Raw genomic sequence first — 23,011 nt, 5'->3', positions numbered from 1 at the left:
TCGATAACGGGGCTAAGTAAAAAGACGTATTAGGATCTTTATCCTAAGTTGTGAACCATTCTTTTGCGTATACTCAGCAACTAGACCACTTACAGACTTCAGAATTTTATTAAATGATTTGTTCAACTTTAAGGGACAACTTAACGCTAAAAAATCAAATTCTAAAGTAAAATTTTGTTTGAAAACGAAAAACTTTAAAATAACAGATTTTTAAAAAAAAATAACAAGCACTTTTCATAATGCACTCAAAAGGACAAAATAACTTTTCTGGGTCAGAAAAGACAATTTAAGTGTTCCTGTAGTTTTTAATTCTGTGAAGAAAAAGATTTCACAAACGAAGAAAAGTGCGCTCAAGTCATTTTAAACCAAACTTTCCCATTAAGAAAAAAAAAATGCGTGTTTCAACACTCAAATTTATGATTGAAAGCTAGATAATGGTAAAACATTCTCTACACGACTAGAACCGCCCTTAACTTCGTTTGTGGTGTCATTTTCTTGGAAATTTTTGAAAACTACAGGAATTCTTAAATTGTCCTTTCTGACCCAGAAAAGTTATTTTGTCCTTTTGAGTGCATTATGAAAAGTGCTTATTATTTTTTAAAAAATCTGTTATTTTCCAGTAAATGCAGTAAGGCAGATTTTTCAGTTCTGCAGATGGCTATTATCTGTTGACCCAATTTAACATATGCTAAAGAAATATAAACATCAGCAGCAATGCTATCGCCGCGAAGCCTTGGATCAAGTTTGCTCCAAAATGGCGGATGCGTCGGCTCCTCCACTATAGGGGCCTTACTCAGGCCCAGGCCCCAGACCCAAGGTTATTATAGGCGTGTCCTTCCCCTCTCCCCTCTCCTTTCTTCGCAGTAGATGAATAAACAGCTTTACTTCCCCATTTACGAACTGTATTTGAAAAGGTGGTGATTCAAAATATTTTTGAAGTTAAATATATATATATATATATATATATATATATATATATATATATATATATATATATATAAATAATGTAACAAAAGTATGAATATAATTTAAATATGATAGAAAATTGTAATCATAAAAAAATAATAATAATTGAAAAATTTAAATTTATAAAGAATGAAAAGATAAAATAATCATACTTTTCCAACTACTTTATAATTTAAGCAACATCTGCCAAAGACTAAGCAACCTCTTAGTCACGGTAGACTAAAAATTTTAATAAAAACAGGATTTAAACCATTTATTAAAAAATAAATCAGCTTTATTTTTTGAAATTTCGCGACGACAAGTAAACTTTTTCGAGCGAGTGCTAGCGGCCCGATAAACGGTACTTAGAGGTACGAGGTCGACATTTCGTGGCGTCTATCATGCCTTTGCAACATAACACAACTGGTAGACTTTTGTTTTTATATTTTATACATTATAAACAGTTATTAAAAAACATTTTAGGCTTATATATTTAAGTCAAAATTGACTGATTTTTTCGCACCTTGCGTGGGTGGTAGACACGGCACGGCAACACTTCGGACGCGGTAGACATATATTTTTCGTTATGTTTATACGTAATCAATAATATTACCGAGATTCAGCCTTATATATATATAAGACAATTTCACAAGTTTTTGCAACATATTGCAAAATTTTTTATTAATTATTGCAACGATAACTTTTTGGTAGACTCGCGTTTTCTTCTTTTAAGTAAACTAATCTAATATTTAAAAAAATTCTGGCCTTATATATATTGTCGTAAAATTTCGGTCGCTATCTCCCCTACTATTATGCTCAATGTTTAATCAATACATGCCAAAATTTCAACAGCTCCATTACTGTATACATTTAGTTTTGATAAGCATCTTTAAAGAAACAAAAATATGTACATGGGAAAAAACAGTGGTCAAACTTTTTTTTTAACATCCTTTTCTATTTTTAATGAGTTTTTAAAGGAAACAAGTCATTATAAAAGTTCCTTTAAAATGCAAAATAATTTGCCAACCAAATCAATTAAGCCATTAAAAAATGATCAAAATGTAAAACACCCCTCCAAATAGATGCATAAATTCATTAAAAAAAATACTAGAAAGTTGATCAGAATTAAAGTACGTGGAGAAAAAATGAAGGCGATGCAAACGATATTTTCTGTGCTCGTCAAGATAGAGGAAAAAAGTTGATAAGAGCCGAAGTACCCACATACTCTTTTACCTAATATGATAAAACGAGGAAAAAATAGGTTGAATTTCACGTAGAGCTATCTTCAAAAACAAAAACATTATTATGAAAATAATATAAAAAGTTTTATGAAAGAACAAAAAGTAAAAATAAATAATCTTAATAATAAAGAAGCTTCTCTTAATATTACTTAATGCGTCGAATTTTGAACCTAAAACCGTATTGATAATTTTAGAAAAGAATGTACATGAAAGAAAAAAAAAAAACTTTCCGCATGTGTGCCATTCAGCAAAGGATTTTGCTGTAATTCTGCCTCACCCCCGATTAAAAAAAAGGAGAATCACACCCATGTTTTTCAATGAACATTGTAACAATTACGCGTAATTTAAAAGAAAATCTTTATGTGTAAGGTAAACACACCAGTAGTGACCAGTACTTAAAAATTGCTTCACTAGTAGCCACTTCAAGGTTCATATATTTGAAAAATATGATTAAAGGTTTCAAAATGGATTCAAACGTGCAGGAGGTATTGCACGTTTGATGCACTTTTGAATCCATTCGGAGACCTGGATTCCTATTTTTGCAAATATAAATCTTCAAGTGGCCACTATTGAAGCACAGGTCACTACTAGTGTGTTTACCTTACATGTTGTCACAGAAACGATATCCTACTTATAAAGAGTTTGCGTGTTGAAAATTGACATTTAGTGAATTTCGTTAGAATGTACGTCTTTTCTTTGCTGTCAAAAATAATGAGACGTGGTCAAGTATTTAGAATTTCAATATCGTACAGAAGTGCAAATCTTTTGATAAGAAGTGATGTCTTGAAATAATTGAAAAATTTGAACTTTTACCTCTTGTTTTTCGTTCAGATGTATCCGAAAATTCTAGATTACATGAGCAAGGGCAAGTTTCGCTTCCAATTGAGCCAATCGCATCCCCAAGCAATTTCTAGGACCTACTCCGAAAGGAAGAAATGTAACTCCATTCTGGTTCGGTTTTGTAATGAATCTGAAAGTTTTAAGTATGCAAATGATGCAGTTCATTTTTAGTAGTAGAGTTAATTTTCATGTAGTTAAAATACTTAAACTACTTACTTAATTGTTTACTTAAAATTAGTAAAACAATCTGGGGTGGATGGAATTTTCAATAATAGATTTGCGATTTTCTATACAGGAACTTTGGACATTATGGAAAATATATAGTGCATATAAATATTTTAGGAACAAAGAAATACCTTTCTGGCCTAAATTTCTCGGGATCTGGCCAAAATTCAGGATCATGTTGCATTAAATACACTGGAGCTTGAACGATCGTGCCTTTTGGAATTTTGATATCTTCATATTGAACATCTTCTACGGCAAATCGGTTGTTGAACCTATCCAAGAAAAATGTACTTGGACTTCAATTTTAAATCGAGAAAAGAAATTGATATTAGGGGAACAAACATGGTGCAAAAGTATTTACAAAATTTGATGTAATAACTTAGCCATACTGCGCTCACTGGAAAAATAGACAACAAAGAATTTTGCCATTTGGTGGTTTCAATCACGTGTTTTGCTTTAGCAAGAACATATTGGTGCCAAACAAATGGCGAATGCGAATCCTACTGGTTAACTTTTTTTAAATCCCATAGAAAATCTCCAAAAGTGGCCATAGTGGCACAATTTCTGGCAACCCGTTTGTTTACCTTTGGTTTATCTTTTCTTTGAACACAATGTAGTGGCAACATGAAATAATATTGTTTTTATGACTTGTTCATCGTTAATCCATGATCAATGGAGTTTATTTATATTTTTTAATTAATTATTTATGTTTTACATGGAATGTCATATATAAGCAACATCACTAAATAACACATCAAAACACTAGAATTTCATAAGAACTAACTGAATACGTTATGTGAAAGAGGTGCTATGAAAGAAAGGAAAAGATAGAGACAGGGGGAAATCAAAAGGGCTAGAAGATGAAAGGATTTTTTAAGTTAAAAATGGTGTTGCGCATGAAATCTAGAAGTTTCTCAGAGAACTCAGAAGTCACTTATAAGGACACAAAAAATTATTAATTACGAAACATTTATTGTAAATAATTTATGCGATATGCGTAATAAAGTACTTTGCATAATTGTATGACATATGCTTGAAGTTTTCAACTTGAGTTTACCGGTTTCTTAATGAAACTTATTAAAACTCAGCACTCTTGAATTGTTTCTTTTGGTCTAGGGATTAGGATCGCTGCCTTTTACCCAGGTGACCTGGGTTCCAGTCCCTGCATGGGGAAGAACAGTTTCACCCATCCGCTCTGCTACAGTGCCTGACAATCTGAAATCTACACTATGAGAGGTATGTAGTTCATGAATAAAAGTATTCCTAAATTGATATTGGTCAATATTTCTTGACATGTGGGCATTGATGGGTTGCCATCGCATTCTAACTGCTTGTAAAATCGTGTTTGTTAAATAGTTGGTAAAATATTTGTAAATCTTGGTTGAGCTGAAAGATACTATAGTAACCTCGAGCCTGCCCGTGTTAGAAAGTAAATGCATTGTCATTATAAAAAACGACAATAGTAAAAATAAAAAGTACGGTGAAGATAATCTGACAGATTATTGGTTACATAATCATTAAGTCATTTTTTCACTTACAAATGTACTGGAGGAAACATTCTTAAAGACTCATTCAAAACTTGGTCCAGGTACGGAAGCCTGTTTACAGTAGCGTATTCCAAGATGTGACCCTTTTATAGAAAAAAAATCATAAGTATCTGTTTAAAATTGTATAAAATTTCTTTTTTATGATAGCAGGTTTTATTTATTAAGAGACATTTGTCATGCAAAAGATCTCTAAAACAGGTATGCGGGAACTTGCTATGAGGCTCTCGTCTCATGAGAACAAGGCATGCATAGTTTCCGCTTAATGTTATTATTTTCATTAAAACTTTTTAAAGACTCATTTACTGTTCAAATACAATTTGTTACAAATTTGAATTGGTCAGGAAAATGTACATGTTTGACCTACAGCGAATAAAGTAATTTCTGTGACAGTCAAAGCCATGTTTTATTTTCCAGGCGGGAAAAGACTCCTTGAACTTTTTTTTTACAGGAGTGAAATAAATGTAAGATGAAGATCATAACAGTGATCCGATCCACAAAAAAAAAAAAAAAAAAAAACTAGGTTTTTTTTTCTTTTTTTTTTCCAAGGAAGAAATTTAAGATGGCAAGGAAAAAAAAGATGGGTACTATTTTGATTTTTAGCATTTGGAATGTTTAGCATTTTAAATTCTAAAACTTAAAAATAAAGAAGTACTCAAATTTAATATTAAAAATTAGTAATCATATAATCAATAAAAATGCGTTTCTTAGCACTTTTTACGATGCTAAATTTTAATTTAAAACAGAAAGCGTGAAAATAAAGGTGAAATTTTAGAAGTGTATTTCTAATTTCCAAGATACGTTTCTAATGTTAAAAATAACTCTGGTTACATTCAGGAAACTATGTTTAGTAAAATCCATAGCTATGCAAGCTTGTTAGAGAGCTTTTAGCCTTAAAACGTTGCTCAAATTTTAGATATAGAAAAATACCTCCAATATGTCCTCTTTGATTTAATTTTTCTAAAATAAATATTTTTAGTATTACTATTAGCATTTTTACTTCCTTTTACAAAAAAGGAAGTACTGTATTCGGGAAAAAATTTTCACTCAAAAATCGACCTTAATTTTCATTTTGCTCACCTCCGAATGAATGTTAAATTTTTTTTCAACTCGACCACACGTGGATAAGTAAGTGCCTTAGAACGTATAGACACGCGAAATATCCATTTTGACGATTCCCAAGTTAATTACAACGAGTTTTCTCGTGACGTCTGTATGTACGTATGTGTGTACGTGTGTATGTATCTCGCATAACTCAACAACGGTAAGTCCTAGAAAGTTCAAATTTGGTACGTAGACTCCTAGTGGGGTCTAGTTGTGCACCTCCCCTTTTGGTTGCATCGGGTGTTTCTAAGGGGGTGTTTTGCTCCTTTTTGGGGGGAAATCATTGTTAATTTCGATGTAAACTCAAGTGGTGTTACAATTTGGCGGACACCTGGCAATATATCGCCAGACTTTTGGTCGCCAAATTTTTTGGCGACAAATTTGTTTTTTTTTTAAAAATCTGGTTTCAATTTTTCCACTTTTGGTGATATTTAGAGAGTAAACTATTGAATCACATTAAAACTGCCAATAATGGAAAAATGACATTAAATTGGAGTAAAAGGAAATCATGTGAGGCACACATCAGCTCGTTTAAAAACAATGTTAGTAGCAAACTGAAGGCACGTAAGTTGTCTTGCGCAAAATCCGGAATCGATATCTCATTATCACTTATTAGAAAACGGATGTTCGTGTTATGTTTTATGAGTTAAACTTTGGGATTATCATAAATTTACAGAGACAGGTGTGTTTTCTTAATAAACTTAATTATAATCGCTCTTTGCTTACTGTTTGGATAAGGTCGCAGATTTCATCATACAGTTTTTCTTGAACAACTTGATGCTTAGCGAGCAAATATGTGGTGAACGAAAGGGCCATGCTAGTAGTTTCGTAGCTAAAAGAGATAATATAGACAAAAATCATAGGGTGCACAAAATATATGAAGGTAATATTACAGTTGTGCCTAATAATGCTAAACATTGGGAATAATTACATTGAGTCATTATTAATTTTCACTTACAACAAATACTTTTTTCTAAAACAAAGACAAGAAAAAGTAACCGAGTTTCAACTATATATATATACTATTTAGTGCCGTAGTTAGGACGATATTAAAATCCAAACGTTTAGCTTGTCTAGTGAAAAAATCAAAGAGAAGCTCTTTAGATTCAAGTCCTGGTGGCTTTAGTTTGAAAAAGTGTTGCACTACGCACAATGTTAAGGTATAAAATATCTTATCAACGATTGAAAATTTGCCTTTATCGATTCACCAAAAGTTCCGAAAAGTACACGATACTGGTTTCTGAAATGAGCGATTTAATTTGTCTTAAACGTATACCAATATCCCGCTTTCTTTTAGGAAGTGCTTAACTTTTTTCCAGCAAAGTGTACAATACTTACCCAGCCAGCAAAACTATCATAGCACTTGAGATTATTTCGTTCTCTGACATAGTTCTTTCAATTGCATTGAAATTATCTGGAAAAAAAAAGTTTCTTAAATAAGTTATATTTATGATTTGTAGTTATTTGTGCGTGTGTGAAGTAGTCTTACGTTCTTTATCTGCTTTGAGATCATCTTCACCGTCACCGATTTCTAACTTGCGCACGTCAATGTCAGGGCTGTGCCGTATAATTTTCGAGTCGATCATCAACTGTAAAAGATCGGCTTTCTTGTCCTGGAAAAAAAAGTTAACCGATTTTAAAAGCTATTTTGTTAAATATTCAAAATCGAAGTGAAAAGGATAACAAACTATTTCTCTTCCGCAATTTTTGCGGCAAAAACAGTTCGGTTATTTAATTACTTTCTGTTTTCCCTCCCGATAACACGGTGTTGATGAAAATAAATACTTTCTTTTAAACGATACAACAAATTTCTGGATTCATGAAAAAGGGTCAAAATGTTGTCCGATTACTATAGAACGATACGGTTCCGTATTGCATAAAATTAGTATGAGATTTTCGCAAATTCAATATCTAAAATAGTTCTCAGCACGATTGAATACACGATTTATACTTCTGCTAATGTCAAAGACATTTTTTTTTTAAAATAAGAATTGATAAGTGTAACAAATCAGTTATTTTCTATTGCATGGTTTCAGCGGAGTAATAGGGTAGAGGGAGCAAACACGATCACATTCCTAATACCGCTCACCGTAATCCGTAATTTCATAATGACTAATGCTGCGATATAAACGATGAACCCTCAGAAGTCTACCTATTACCAACAGCAGGGGTGCCCCCCCCCAAGTTCAATGGACAATTCCACCCCCCCCCCCAACTTTTTTCTCAACCCTCTTTCCCTTTTTTATTTTTTATTTTTTAGCTCTTTTTTATTTTATTTATTTTTCAAAAATGTTTTTATTTATTTATTGAGCAATCACGATTGCTTATTGTTCTCATTTGACAGTCCTTGACGTTGTTGTTCCTTTTTCAGCTTGTACCAGCAGCACCACCCGCGCGGCGGCGGCACGGCTGATCTGGTCCTGAGCACTGTCCCCCGGAATCCACTTCTGCTGGGTGGTGGCGTCCATGTCCAACACACGCATGCTCATACACCTTTGCCTACACGCGCACGCCTTTACACACATACACAGGCCTACATACACACACTTAAGTCTGCACACACATAGCTACCCAGGAGGAGGAACTTGCTTTGGGGGGGGGGACCATTTCTAGAAACAATAACTCTAATGAGTAGGGTCTTGTCGCAACTCGTGATTGCGAAAAACATAATTTGAATTCAAAGTTTCAGAATTCAAATTAGAGTTGATTGGAGGAAGTGAGGGGGTCACAGGTTTTTTTTATTTTTAATTACTATTATTATATTATTAGAAAAGTTCTGTTCTACGCCAATGACATAGAAACACACAAACTAAATAAATAAATGAATGAAATAAAGTGTAAACAGAATTAAATAAATCAAACAATTTTTATCAAAAATAAATCAATAAATAAATTTAAAAAAATTGAAAAATCCCCCCCCCCCAAAAAAAAATTTGATGGCGCAACTTACGTCATAATTCCCTCCTGTGAGCACCCCTGAGCAACAGCAGCCAAATTGTAAAACTTTGAAAACACAATTGCATCTTATGTTTGTGCTGTGAACTTTTTTGGATATTCTGAAGAAGTGTTTTATAAAAATACTCCATTTCTTATGAATATAAAAAGTAATTAAAAGTATTGCATTATTTCATCAACGCTATGTCAAATCGCAATTGAAACTTTTTGAGAAAAAGATCGAACGAATTCTCTTGTTCTTTGCGAGTGCAGGAGTAGTGCTCCTCAAGAAGTAATGCTACATTTTAGATGAAATTTGCAATAAATGTGAACCTACCCGAAACAGGCAGATACAATTTCGGAGGTTATCACTCCAAGGGGAACTGTTTTTCCCACCGTTTGATCGAATAAAAATAGCTTAATTAATGCAAAAATGTAAAAGATGAATCATATTAAAATGTTTTCCATTCGTCTGCTCGCGAAAGCCTTTCACATGGTTTAATTGTTGGAAATGATCGGAAACACTTGTCTTGCTACTAGTTTCGGCATCAGTGGTCTGTGGTTTCAATTTTAGTTAAAAGTCAATTTATAATGTGTTAAATTGGACTTCATCTGTATCTTAATGCATCTATTTTTGAGGAAAGGTTTGAGTACCAACGGGTTGCTTCTGCGATCTTCGATTACTTGCTTGAGTCCTTTACTCAACATTATGGTTGGAGAGACTCCTCGGTTTAGTATCCCTAGTATAAAAAACTGTAGCTTCATGCAAAGTCGTCTCAGCCATGGAAAAGACACTGAAAAGGATTTAAAAAAAAAAAAAAAACAATTTTATCAGGAATGAAGCATTTTAAACACATTGTATTTAAGCATGTTCTATAAATACAGAAATCGAACATTTAATTTATATTGTAAATTAAATGTTCTCCCCCCTTTAGTAGGGGGGAGAAAATAATAATCATTTGCTGCAATACCGAATGTTGCTATATGTTCTGCTAGAATTAATTTATTTTTTAATTAAAAGTTTCTTTAGTTCGTTAGAATTATTCATCCACAAAACAACAGTCGGTTGAAATACTAGGATCTGGAGTTGGTATAGTCATTTTGGGTAACTTTAAACTATGTGATGCTATTCAGTATATTTGACTACAAACGTGACCTTCCATTTGACTAACAAATGGTAACAATTGTTTATATTCTACGTTGTTATGACAATCAAACATTTGATTTTCATTCGAATTATACTACAGATATAAATAACTATGCATTTATAAATTAATTCGTAATGCAAAATATCGTAAACAGGTCTGAAGAGGCAGCAAAACGTTGAAACCAGCACAGTAAAGGAAACACCGAAAAGAAAAACAATATTTTACGAAAACCACTTGTGGAAGTGTGGCATGAGTATAATGAGGATCTAGCAGTGGAAGATGGAATTCAATGCAGTAAATGTGGACGAGGCTGTCGTCATAATTGAATCCTCATATCAAGGTCATGGACCCTATAAGCTTGTTATATTCAATCTGGATAATTTCACTAATTTCTGTGACGTTCATTTATTAGCAATAAGATGTTTTTTGTATCTATAAAAAATCTGTTTAAGAGTTGAGTGCCTTTAACTCGTTTGCCCGTAATAACTACCGACATACTACGTACTTCGCCCACAGCGGAGAGGTAAACTTCAGTAACACATACTACCGAAATCATACTTCTTCCTAGTCATTTCTAATATACATTGTCTACAATTGATCCATGAAATTATAATAACAACAGATGGAAATAAGATGTAGGTAAAAAAACTAATTTTGGTTAAATTTGATATCTTAAGTCATCCGTGTACCTACCTATAATTTGTTACTAAAGTGAGATAACACAGAAAGAGAACCACTACCCTTGCTGTTGCAATATTCCTGAAATATTTTAGTAATTATTGAGAGTTGAAAGCAAATAATGTACTTACAGCCTATGAATACTATAGGGTCTCTGTAAGGGGTTCTAAACATCAGTTTCGTTGCTCGCAATAAACTTGAATTGAAGTCCTTTTGTACGTCCGTGCGAACACCAAAGGCTGTTCTCGTTATTACGTCCATAGTCAGTCTTTGATATGTGTCGGATACGTCGAATTCTTCTCCAGCTCTTGCTCTGTCTGTCATCATCTCTATCATAGTTTCGATAGAAGAATTTATGCTTCCTGCCATCTGCACATGTAAAAATGATTGTTAAATCTAGTGGAAGGGATGATATATCTTAAGTTTTATGGGATGCAAGAGCTTACAGTTGCATGTTAATGCTGAAAGCAATTGAAGGATGGCCTGGTTTTATTAAATATAACTTTTAAATTAGGTGGAAACATTGCACCATTAATCCAGGGTGTCTGGTGGTGAAAATACGGCATCCAGCAGGGGAGAATAATGACAAACTTACTTTCAAGGGCTTAGGGGCACCGTTCAAGGGAAAGCAATTTTGTCTAGCAATTTTATTGTTTCAACTCATGCAATATAAAGTCTTGGTACATTTTCATATTGAATTCAGTTCAAAAAATGATTGAAACTTCAGAATCTTTTTAGTCTTAAACATTGTTTACAGCAGTTAAAACATGTTTACGACTTCTATTTTCCGGTCCATGAACAACTCTCCTAGTTAATTCTCTTAGATAGCTTTGTAATTTTAATGCTTTATTGAGAGTAACAAAATTACAGAAAACCAAAATCAACATTTAAAAAATCATCTAAGGCTGGACGTGCCCAACTTCGGCAGAGACTACACCTGCGTGCCAAAATCAATGTTTCTAGACCTTACTGTTTTCCCGATACGAACATCGCAAAACATCTTACTTTATTGTATGTAAAAATAATTAATTACCTGCTTCATTTTTGCTGCAGTAAATGTCGGAGTAAGTATGCTTCTTACATCTTTCCATTCTTGATTTTGTAGGTTTAAAACACTTTGGCCTAATTCTGCCCTTTTGCTGTATCTTGACAACGGGTTGAATGACTAATAGTATTAAATCAAAATACATAATATGTTAATGACGTGTGCAGTGCAATATCACTTTTGCAGTTTTTCAAAACATACTTAATAGGCTATTCAAGAGAAATCTATCTAAATTCACTCATAAACTTAACACGTTAAATTGTTCTTTGCGATAAGTGTTATGTTACAAGTGTTAAATTTAATTACTCAAACAGCGAAAATGATTTGTAAAATGTATGACAATCTTAAAATTAATTATATACTGAGACTCATGCAGGACCGGATTTAGACTTAAATGGGCCCTAAGCTAATTCAGGTATGGGGCCCCTTTTGTAGTTTGAACAATGTTTATCTCGGTGGTGTAAGAGGCAATTTTATTTATTTATTTTTTTCCCCTTTACTATGTGCTGTCTCTTTCTTCTGATACATACAGCAATACTTTTACTTAGTTGATCATGTTTTAATGTGTTTTCCCCAATGTCCTGTGTTGGATTGACCTTGAGAGGGGGAATGGTATCAAGAGAGTGACTCAGAACTACCCTAGGGGGAATGGTATCAAGAGAGTGACTCAGAACTACCCTTTAAGTGGAGTATAGAATATTCCCAAGTATCGTGTCCCGGGGGTTTCTCCGCCGGAGGAAATTTTGAAAAATAGATATAAAATTCTGCATTTTGAAGCCGTGTAAGATATAGTTGGAACTGCAAAAATTTCAAGACAGAAATAGGCAAACAAAACTTTTTAAAGTTAAATACTCTTTTAAAAATTAACATAACGCACAGTAAAAATTGTTTTTGATTCGACAAATCGATGACAGTAGTTGACAGAGAGAAGGAGCGCGGGAAGAAAAAAGACAATGCATTGTTACTTACTCACATTTTCCTTCGGTACAATTAGTTTTAACCACCCCTCCAACCCACCGACAAATACAACAATGAAATATAAAATGATAAATTGTAAAAAATGCTTTAAAAGAAATGGCGTACAGATTTTGAAAATAGGTAACAAGAGAGTAACGTACTGCCCATTTTGAACAATTCATAATTTATACACTTAATAAGAAATAAAATTGGAGCCCAACTTTGCTTCGGATTTTCAAAGACTTATCTAATTATTTTCAAGCAGTCTGGAACAATTAAAATTATTTAACTCTCTTCATTTGTACTTTCCAGTCTCTGATATTTTAGTGATAGATTGTAAATTTTTACACTCCCCTGTTTTAACTTTGTAAGAAACAGCTATTTTAAATTTAAAAGAAAAAAAACTATAGATTTCTCGTGACAACAACTTCTGTTTAGTTGCAAGTGGGACAAAAAAACGAAAAGGAATAGAGGTAGTGTTTTTTTCCGTACTATACAGATTGACAATATGCAGAAGAAGTAAGATAAAAGCAAGCAACACCAAAGTAATTTCCAAAATACTGCATTCGGAATTACATTCACAGCAAGATATGAAACATGTGAGACACAAAAATGTAAAAACCATGGTAATGTAAGAACCATGGTTTTTACATTTTTGGTGCAGGATTAAGCAAGGAGCTGAATTTGACATGTATTCGCATTCCTTCTCCCTACCCCATATCATTTCTGGTTTGTAAACACACTTTTCCAAATTTTCAAACTTTTCAAGCACTAGAAAATGAAATTTATTTTTTCAAGTACTTTTCTTTCTTTCTTTTTTTTTTTTTTTTTTTTTTTGCAACGAATCATACTAATTTCCGGGAGTTGAGGGCCACTAGCAAACCCTAAGCTATAGCTTGCTTAGCTTGTACGTAAATCCAGACCTGGACTCATGGCATGGTCATGAAAGCCCATGTCTCCATGAACGGGGTCCATTTTCTCACTCTCTTTCTCAACAAGCAGGTTTTTTAGTGGAGCACGTGTTTGATTATCCCGAGAACGTCTGTTTCGTGAGGACAACATTCTTATCGGACTGTTGCTTAGGTAATTTATAGAGTGAAATGTTTTCTTAGTTTAGTCAGAATTTTCCAATGTGTTATGGAAGAAAAATACATTTTATTTAGAATTTTTTGATAATTTCGTGTTCTTGAGAACATTTTTATTATGCCTATTTATTGTTTTCTTTAATTCAACTATCTCTCTACCTTACACCTGATATAATTGAGCTTTCTTGGCGCGAAATAATAATTATTTAAACATAAGCATTAAAAATATTAAATTGGTAGTTTGACGAAATAGTTTTTCGAATTGAAGTTGTTTAATCGCGTAGAATATATTATTTTTGTTTAATCTTCATTTTTAATTTTTTTAAAATTTGTGTTAATTTAGTACTAGCTGAGCCGTGCGCAGTATTTGCTCTCTAAATTTATATCCCTGCTGTAAAAATAGTAAAGACACCATGCGTAAAAATTGATACATTCGCCAGGAAGAAAATTGCCGGACTCAATGGCGTGTGTACTGATATAAAAATATATAACCTTTCATAGATTTGCGTGATTAATAGGCGTACAAAGCTTCAGGTGTTTAGTTACGAAGAGCTTGATTTTAAAAAGAGAAGAGCCTCTGCATTCATTTTGAAGCCGGCCGAACATGGACTCGACCCCTGAGCTGTTCGAGTCACTCTTAGCACTGCAGTGAAAGTTTTCAATTTAACTGAAGAAATCCATTTGTTTGTTTTAAGTGTATTAAAAAAATAGAAAGAAAAAAAAAAAACAGGCAATATGTGAACTATAGGTATTTGTTAATATTTTTAACAACAAAAGCGAGGGAAATCTTTAAAAAGATACATTTCTTTTGAAGTTTGATGACACATTAACGAAGTTGTGGCGTTTTCACAAGAAAGAAAAGCCTTTGAGAGATAATAATACGATGTTGCTTTGGTTTACCGTATGCGATCACATCCCATTCATTATTTCACTGTTTTTTATACTTTTATTGAAAGACGACTCTGAGATTTGATATTTTCTAGAACGGCACACATTCTATCCAGTGAGAATGTGTAGCTAAGAGCTCATAATAGAAGCAAAGGGATGCAAGTGTCAAAATTACAAATTTGGAATTTACTAGTAAAAATCGTAAGAGAAACATTTGTTTTGGGGCAAGATATGGTAATAGTAGAACTGGTAAACTTTTCAATTCTTTTGCCCCCAATAACCGAACTTTGCTTCTTACTGCCTCAATTAATTTATTTGAATAGAATAGGCAACCTTATAAGGTGGGTGAGCGAAATAAAGTAATGTAGACCAATAAGAGTATCCCCCATTTTTTGATTCAGTCAAGTAAAAATTCTCTAGATCTTGGCTACGACGATTAGGCTACATCGTCATTAAAAAGCCTAATTGACAATGCGCTATCAAGAAGCAATTTATGATCACCACGCAACAGTGCAGAAATAGAATTGTCGAGTCCATATGATTGCTGTAAGTTTTGTTTTTTTCGTAAAACACTGTAGTTTACTAGAACTTAAAAAAATCTGTATTGGTCTTGAAACCTGATTTATGTTATTAATGGATTCAAAAAAAGAGAAAAATGTCTTTGTGTATCGTCAGTTTTTCCTGTGATTGGATGACCTAAAGAAAGTAGGTTGTAACCGAATAAAGCCGTGGTAAGCCTTATCAGGACTCTTGTGTCTTAATACGAACATCGGAGGATTGGGTGGAGGATATGATCCTGTTCTGCACATGCTACACATATGTGCACAAACTGTGCTCAAGAGTGACCAAAAACACACACACACACAAAAAAAAAATAATAATAATAATTATCAATGCCTCGAATGTGACGATTAATCTTTCTCCTTTCCATTAAAGTTAACAGGGAAAGTTCGATAATGTTTTTGGGTTTTAAAAATGTGACGGAATATGTTTTTATACTGAAAATAAAGATTTTTTTTAATTGTTCTTACTGTCGCTTTTATTTATTTTATTTTTTTAACCCTGCGTGAGGAAATCCTTTCCCAAAGTAAGCCTGATTGGGGATCCATGTCCTTAATTAGGCCTAAGACGGCTCTCTTTTTTTTAAAACTGCTAACAAACATAATTGAAACATATTTTCCCATGGAATTATATGCTTCTATTTTTTATCAGTTAGCTGATGAATGTGCAAACTTTGGAGCCGATTGAATTATAAATCAGCAAGACATTAAGCCATGAACCTTAGGGTGGCCTTATTTTGTGTACGCACATCAGGCAATGTACCGTTTACTTGTCTATTTCAGTCCAATTCGAACGCTAAAAGCGGGGTCTTAAAAATTCTAATAAGGTGAATAAAAGATGCTACACTAGGTCATGATGAACTTTCTGTTTTCAAGGAATCACTGTCAAAACGCAGCAAACACCATGAAACCAAATTATCATTGTGTAAACTAATAAACCACTTATACTAAAGAAAGGAAAAAACTTTTACACTATTAAAAGTACACTATTTAAATGAAATCCTAAGTTATTGATTTGTATAAAAATAATAGCGCAGCATACCTCTCGATTAATGAACTTCGAAAAATCTCTTATAAATATATTTTTCAAGAGCATCGGGTCTGTAACTAACAAGATAGGTTTCATTCCGTAGAAGTACCTGCAAAAAATACGTAGTTTTGTCTTTGTAAGCATTTTACATAGAATAAAGACATAAATTCTATAACCTGCTTGGATTTTTTTGAATTGAATATAATGTATTTGCAGTAAAGATGGCCGCGAACTGTAGTATTTAAAGTGACAGTAAAACATGAATTCACTTTACGTGGGGGGAAAATCCATTTCTGCAAATAAAATGTCTTTAATTGAAAATTTAAGAAAAATCTAAAATGGAGCATTTTAGCCATAGAGTTTGAATTTATTTCAGTGGGAGTGCATAGGAGCTTAGCTCCTGAACTTCATGTAAAGTTTAGTAGAATTTTGGCATATTTGATGGCAACTCAGGCAATTTACGAATGAAAAAAAGATCTGAAGACTAGAGGAAACCCACACTTTTGTCAGAAATTAAACCTCGGTTGCGAGCTATAACAAATCCGTACAAAAAATTGAAAATTTAATATCAACACTTATCTCAATTCATCTTGATAAAACATTTATAATATTTTAGATTTAAATTCGATTGTAAATTAACTTAGCTGAAATTTCTATTTTAAGCTAATGTCTTAAGCTCAACGAAGGAACAAGCACATCTACAGTTAACGCATAGAATAGAATACACTATTCACGCATTCTGAAACAAATACACATTTGGAGGAGCAACTGCCAAAATACTGCTCAGAGAAGTAATTTAATAGTGAGGTAAATAGGCATCAAAAGAAATATCTCAAGTTCCTTGTTTTAAACTCTGTAGAGATAAGGTCTAAAGCAACCATTTGATAAAGATAGTTTCTTCCTACTGCCAACAACAAACAAGTTTTTGTTTAATTTGAAGTAACAATCCGTCACGCTGCCAAATTTCACTGCAGTTAGCATGCTATCATAGCTTTTTTGGAGAAAACGTTTCTTAGAATTTGAGTTGATATAATTAAACCAATAAATACCTAAGATTGTAAATGAATTATGGCCTCAAAGTGAACGCGAAAACTTGTCGTGTGACAATGAACAAACAGGTCTTTCCTCTTGATTCAAACAGATATATTCTCTGTACTTCGTTAAAAAGCATTCGAAAACTTTGTACTGTGGAATAAGTAAAATGACGCAACGTGTAAAAGTACAAATAAAAGCATTTAAAAGAGAGTTAAAAACTTAGCAATAGCTGTTTCGGGGCTCTCAAATGCAAGCCCCTTCATCAGTGCATAAAAATAATGAATGGTTCATCAATGCAAAACAAACATATTCAAAGTCATAACTCAACTTATCAGAGCCATATTATGTGAAGGGACATAGTTTGCCTTTTAAACCCTAAACTTGTTGCGGTCTCAACTGGAGTTATATTTACGGCATTTAAATTTTGTGAAATGACTTGCGTTCACTTATCTTTCCTCGCGTTGATAAAAGATAAATTTTACAATGTATTGCACTGGCCAAGAAATGTAAAGCGATTCATATGATTCGATGCATGAAACACAGTTATTTCAAAATGTACACTTCAAACTGAACGTTAATCGCTCAAAAGTTTCTAATGCTGCTAGGAAAAGCTGTTCCTTCCACTGCATATTGCGCTGAAGAGGGATAGTTTGTTGAATTTACTGCACAAACTAGCAAATGGGATGTGTACGATGCTACGCTTTTGTCAATGTTGAACGTTGAGTAGGAACGTGACGTTACTGCAGAAGGCGATCGGATCGCGAAGTGCAATTGGGAATTTCTGACGAATTCAGTGCTATTTTAAGAAAATTTCAATACAAAAAGCTATTTTTTTCCCTTCCTCCAAATCTAATTAATCCGTTGATATATATTGTAAAGTTTTTGTTCCTTTTATAGAAATTTTGAAAATGATTAAAATAATGTTCATTTGAAAATACGTGTTTCTAATTTCAACCATCATTTTATTTTCGGATCAACAATAATCTTGTAACAATTACTTACAACTGCTGGTCAACAATTACTTTTTAAACATATGAACCTTATATTTTTCATACACTTCCCAATAAATTGTTTATAAAATTGAAAACTCCTGTAAAGCATTAATTGGAATTTTAAAAATAAATTTCATAGAATATTTGTAGAAATTTCAATGGTGAAGTTTGTCTCAATAATTTAAGAATATCCGTTAGTGATTTTTTTTCTAAGGCTGATCAAAGCTATAAAACCCAAATTATTATTTGAACTACAAATTACTTCATAACAAATATTGTTAATTTTAGCTTTATAAAAGTTATGCATGATACAATTTCAACCTAGTCAAGATGGCGGTGTCTCCGGATCATCGGCCCACGGGCCGATGATCCCTCCGCCTTGTTTTTTTTTTTTTTTTTCTTAAGTTTGACTCAAACTTGTGCGGCTTTGTTTTTTTTAAGCCCCTCGAACCTGTACACCTTAGCTTTTTTTTTTCTTTGCGCCCTCGAACCTGTGGGCCATCATTTTTTTTTCACCCTTGATCCTAAACGTCTTTTTTTTTTTTTCGCGCCCACAAGCCTGTACGACTTTGTATTTTTCCTGCGCTCTCAAACCTGAGCACCTTCGGATTTTTCTTGCCCTCAAACCATTACACCTTTAGTTTTTCTTTTTTGCTTCCACGAACCTGTGTGCCTTTGTTTCTTCTGCTCCCTCGAACCTGTGCGCCTTTGTTTCTTTTGCTCCCTCGATACTGTGCACCTTTGTTTCTTTCGCTCCTTCAAAACTGCGATTTCGTTCTCCCCCCCCCTTTCTTTTTTTTTTATTATTATTTTTTAATATCCTGCACACCTGTACGATCTTTTTCTCTTTTGAACCTTCAAACCTGAGCTCCTTCGGTTTTTCTTTTGCATCCTCGGCCGTGCGCGCCTTGGTTTTTCTTTCTTTTTTTTTTCTCTTTCTCTCGAGTCTTTTTTTTTTTTTTTGCACTCTCAAACCTGTGCGCCTTCGTTTTTTTTTTTTTTCTTCATGCGCCCTTAAACCTGTGGGTTTCGATTTATTTCCTCTTTTTTGCGCTTTCGAACTTGTACGCCTTTGTGTCGTCGTCGTTATTATTATTATTTTTTTATTTTGTTTAATTTTATTTACTTTTTTAATTTATTTTTTGCGCCTTCGGTATTTTTTTACTACCTTAAGAGTCAAGGTTGGCGCCCTCTTGAGGGACCCAGTCCGCCCTTGCTTAGAGACTCTCACTGTTCGCCTTCCCTGCTTGGAATTTTGTGACAAAATTGCTTACTATTAATTTTGTATGTATTTCGTTTTTTTCCTTTTCAAAAATTTTACTGATGTAGAAAAAGTTTTTTTGGTATCGTAGAACCTCATTAGTTCGAACCAAATTGGAATCTATGTCGTCCGAGTTAATGAAAGTAAGGAATACACAAAATAATCTATAAATTGAGCCAAGATACTAAAACAAGCGACTGCACACAGTAAAAATTGTAATTTGAACTGAAGAGAATTAAATATAAAACTACATAAGAGAAAATTATGCATAGTTTGTGCATACATTATATTACTTACAATAAAAGTCCGATGAAAAACTGCTTTCAGCATGTATTCATACAGTATGTACTTCTATATTGCAGTCCAGATTAAGCGGTACGGTTTATTTGGGTCCAGATTAAGTAGTGCTTACTGTATATGAAAATGCAAGTTCAGATGGAATGATTTAAAACGAGAGTAGTTTTTTTCCCACTTGAATAATATCCATTAACATTATTGTAAGATGAAGAAAGACCATAATAGATAGCAAAATTTGCTTACCCCAAAACTCGCCCATGCTTTGCCACCCACTCCTGATGACATTTAATAGGTCCCTATAGAAGTTATAAGACATGAGCAACAAAATTATAAAGCTGTTTAACTTATGTGTCAAGCCCTGTTTTTTTTTTTTTTTACTTACCTTGATATACAACTCCAAGATGTTTCCGAAAAGGAAGTTGGGCTTAGGTCCCGGGATTCCGAGTTTTTCAAACGTTGAAAGATGCTGCTTTCGCCATCTGTGAAAAATAATAGTAGAGAAGAGTTGAGAGAAAAAGAACGAATTTCCATTATATTTTTTTTAACTTTACTAATTTAGACTTGCCAAGATTTCAGCTCATAAAATTTAGTAAGTATGTCCTTGAAGATATGTGAAAAAGTTGCAGAAATAGGAAAATACAAAAATTTTGATGTTTTTTGCATAATATTTTCGTCCCACACCTCCCTTACGTAAAAAAGGATGGGGCTCATACGACGGAGGAATAGAACACAGTTAAGGAAGTTTAAACTTGACGAATATTTTATTTTGATAAGACAAAACTGAACGAAAAGTAGAAATGGACTCTTCTAACTATTTGTGATTGAGACAGTCTTCATGATTTCCTTTTTCTCTGCTGCACCAAATTCATTTTTCTGTGTTGAGTGAAACCTTTTGTTCGCATTTTTTTCTCATACACTGAATACTCCATATCGCTCTATGTCTATATCCTTAACTTTTTTCAAAATAATAAACAATATTCTTCTTAATAAAAACTGAATTCAAAATCTTCATTAGTGCTTCAAAATCTTGAAAAGCTTCAAATTCTCTTTTATAATCATTGTCATTACACCCAGTATGTTGTTATTTGACGAATTTACATTTTGTTCCGTATTCGAGTTATTTTTCAAGACAAAATCAGTAACTATTTTTTTGGTTTAAATAACAAATGTTGATAATTAGCTTTTTTCTTAATTTAATATCTATTATACTATTTAGACATTTATTAACATGTATTACATATTATTTACATGTGCAGTGCAGTCTTCATAAATTGAAATTAAGTGGTAAGCATGCTTTTAGCTCTAAAATATGTTTTTAATTTTTTTCTAACTTGTAACATTATTCTACTCATTTAAATATAAAGCTTCATACTAAAATTGGTTTTATGTCTACTGGTGTGAGGATAATGTTTTCAGAAGCTGTTGCAAAAAATTAGTAAACTGAGTCATCAAAAACACTACTTACATAAACCAAAGAAATGCTATTACACAAAGCAAAGCTGTGTACACTTCCATGTTGTGACGCGTTTGTTTACATGAGCACCGACTTTAAAGTCTTAAACAAGACTGCAGCTCAGAAACTGACATTATCTTATCAGACATCTTTCCAACACGAAATACCTCTTCTTCACCTTCCCTTTTTTTTCTAGGCATCTCGCTCTTTGCTTTGTGGTCTTGAAATCAAGTGACGGTTCTAAAGAAATAAGCTTTTAGCTTGCATTCAGTTGTGGCGGTATAAGTTCTAGTTTGCCCCTTTGAAAACACCTGAGCAGTACAAATGTGCAATTTATATTATTAAAACTCTAACATACGTAGTACATAATTTAAGCTTATTATTTATTATTGAATGCTAATAGTTAAATGTAAACATACCGCTGTTTTAATGAGTAGCTTTTTTAATGGAGCTGAAAGTATAATCAGAAAGAGAATTATTTTTTACAAGCGGAAGATGGCTTGCACTATTTTTATTGAAGTGTCTACTCTGACAAAGGAAATCAGACCTAAAAGAAATACTGGGCATATAGAGATAGGTGCTTGACAGAAAATCTAACTCAATGCGAAAGTAGGCTTAATGGTTTACAAATGCAACTAAGTGGTAGCACTCACTTGCAGGGCCCGACTTAGAAATTTTAGGACTGTAAGTACAACAAATCTGTGAGGCTCCCTTGACTTGCACAATCAACAAACGTGCTCAATCTCACATATTTTTGTCATTGCAGAGGAGGTTCCCACCACCCAAGAAAAATGGCGTTCTCAAAAAAAAAAAGGATAGCTTCCTCCCTCTCCCCCTCCTCTTTTTCTTTTTCAGGTTGATCCTATCGACCCTTGTGATGCCCTTAAGCTTACACATGAAAAAAATATATATAAAAAAGTTTTAGTGCAAAACGATTGAAGACACTTATAAATTAAAAAAAAATGAATCCCCCAAGCAAAGGGGGCCGCTAAACCGATCATGTTATCGTAACCACACCATTCTGGACATGTTTAGCTTTTAATTTTGTTTGAAGGAAGTTAAGAAACGTTATATAAATATATATATATATATATATATATATATATATATATATATATATATATATATATATATATATATATATATATATATATATATATATATATTATATATATATATATAAGTTTATTAGCCGCAGAAACACACCTGTGGACGGACCCCGGAAAAACGGTACTCCTTCTGCTCCGAGTTTGTCAACAACTCATATCCCCACCGTAATGTCACATGTCCATTAGTAGTAGGGGAATGTTGGGCAAAGTGAAATGGTGAAATATTTTCTCTGCTTTTAGCGCTACGTATCTGTTAATATTTTAACTATGTTGTAGCACATATGAGTCAGTGAGAAGCAAAGGGATGTAAGTGGCGGGCAAAATTAAAAATTTGGAGACAAGTACAAATGGTAGGTGAACTCTCCTCTGCCTTGGGGCAAGAGATAATACTAGTAGCCCTGGTAGATTCTGTCATACAGCATGATTCAGAACAAATTTTCAATGAAAGCCTACCTAGGACCTTATCTTCAAACGCGTTTTACTCAAAACTTGAAAAAGTCCACTGACATCCCTTTGCTTCTCACTGCCTCATATGGTCTATTGCAGCCAGGACAAACCGCCGAAGATTAAAGCATATGATAGTACAGGCAATTTTCTAAATTTTTCTCATATTGTGATATTTTCTTGAAAGTCAAAAATC

At 33.1% G+C, this 23,011-nt stretch overlaps 1 protein-coding gene across 1 annotated transcript in view; it reads right to left on the bottom strand.

Annotated features, from left to right (window-relative positions):
• LOC129219084 (uncharacterized) overlaps positions 1-23,011 on the bottom strand; it is a 78,727-nt gene that overhangs the window by 5,714 nt on the left and 50,002 nt on the right. Inside the window, 13 exon segments of the mRNA XM_054853402.1 lie at positions 3,000-3,156; positions 3,383-3,523; positions 4,790-4,881; positions 6,626-6,731; positions 7,238-7,313; positions 7,389-7,512; positions 9,488-9,627; positions 10,791-11,028; positions 11,693-11,824; positions 16,237-16,333; positions 20,053-20,105; positions 20,192-20,288; positions 21,275-21,355. Coding sequence (XP_054709377.1) covers positions 3,000-3,156; positions 3,383-3,523; positions 4,790-4,881; positions 6,626-6,731; positions 7,238-7,313; positions 7,389-7,512; positions 9,488-9,627; positions 10,791-11,028; positions 11,693-11,824; positions 16,237-16,333; positions 20,053-20,105; positions 20,192-20,288; positions 21,275-21,355 — 1,534 coding nt within the window.

The sequence above is a fragment of the Uloborus diversus genome, chromosome 3 (genome assembly GCF_026930045.1).
Source record: "Uloborus diversus isolate 005 chromosome 3, Udiv.v.3.1, whole genome shotgun sequence".
Lineage (NCBI taxonomy): Eukaryota > Metazoa > Arthropoda > Arachnida > Araneae > Uloboridae > Uloborus > Uloborus diversus.
Note: the sequence above shows the minus strand (reverse complement) of the source record. Positions and strands in the feature narration are given on the sequence as shown.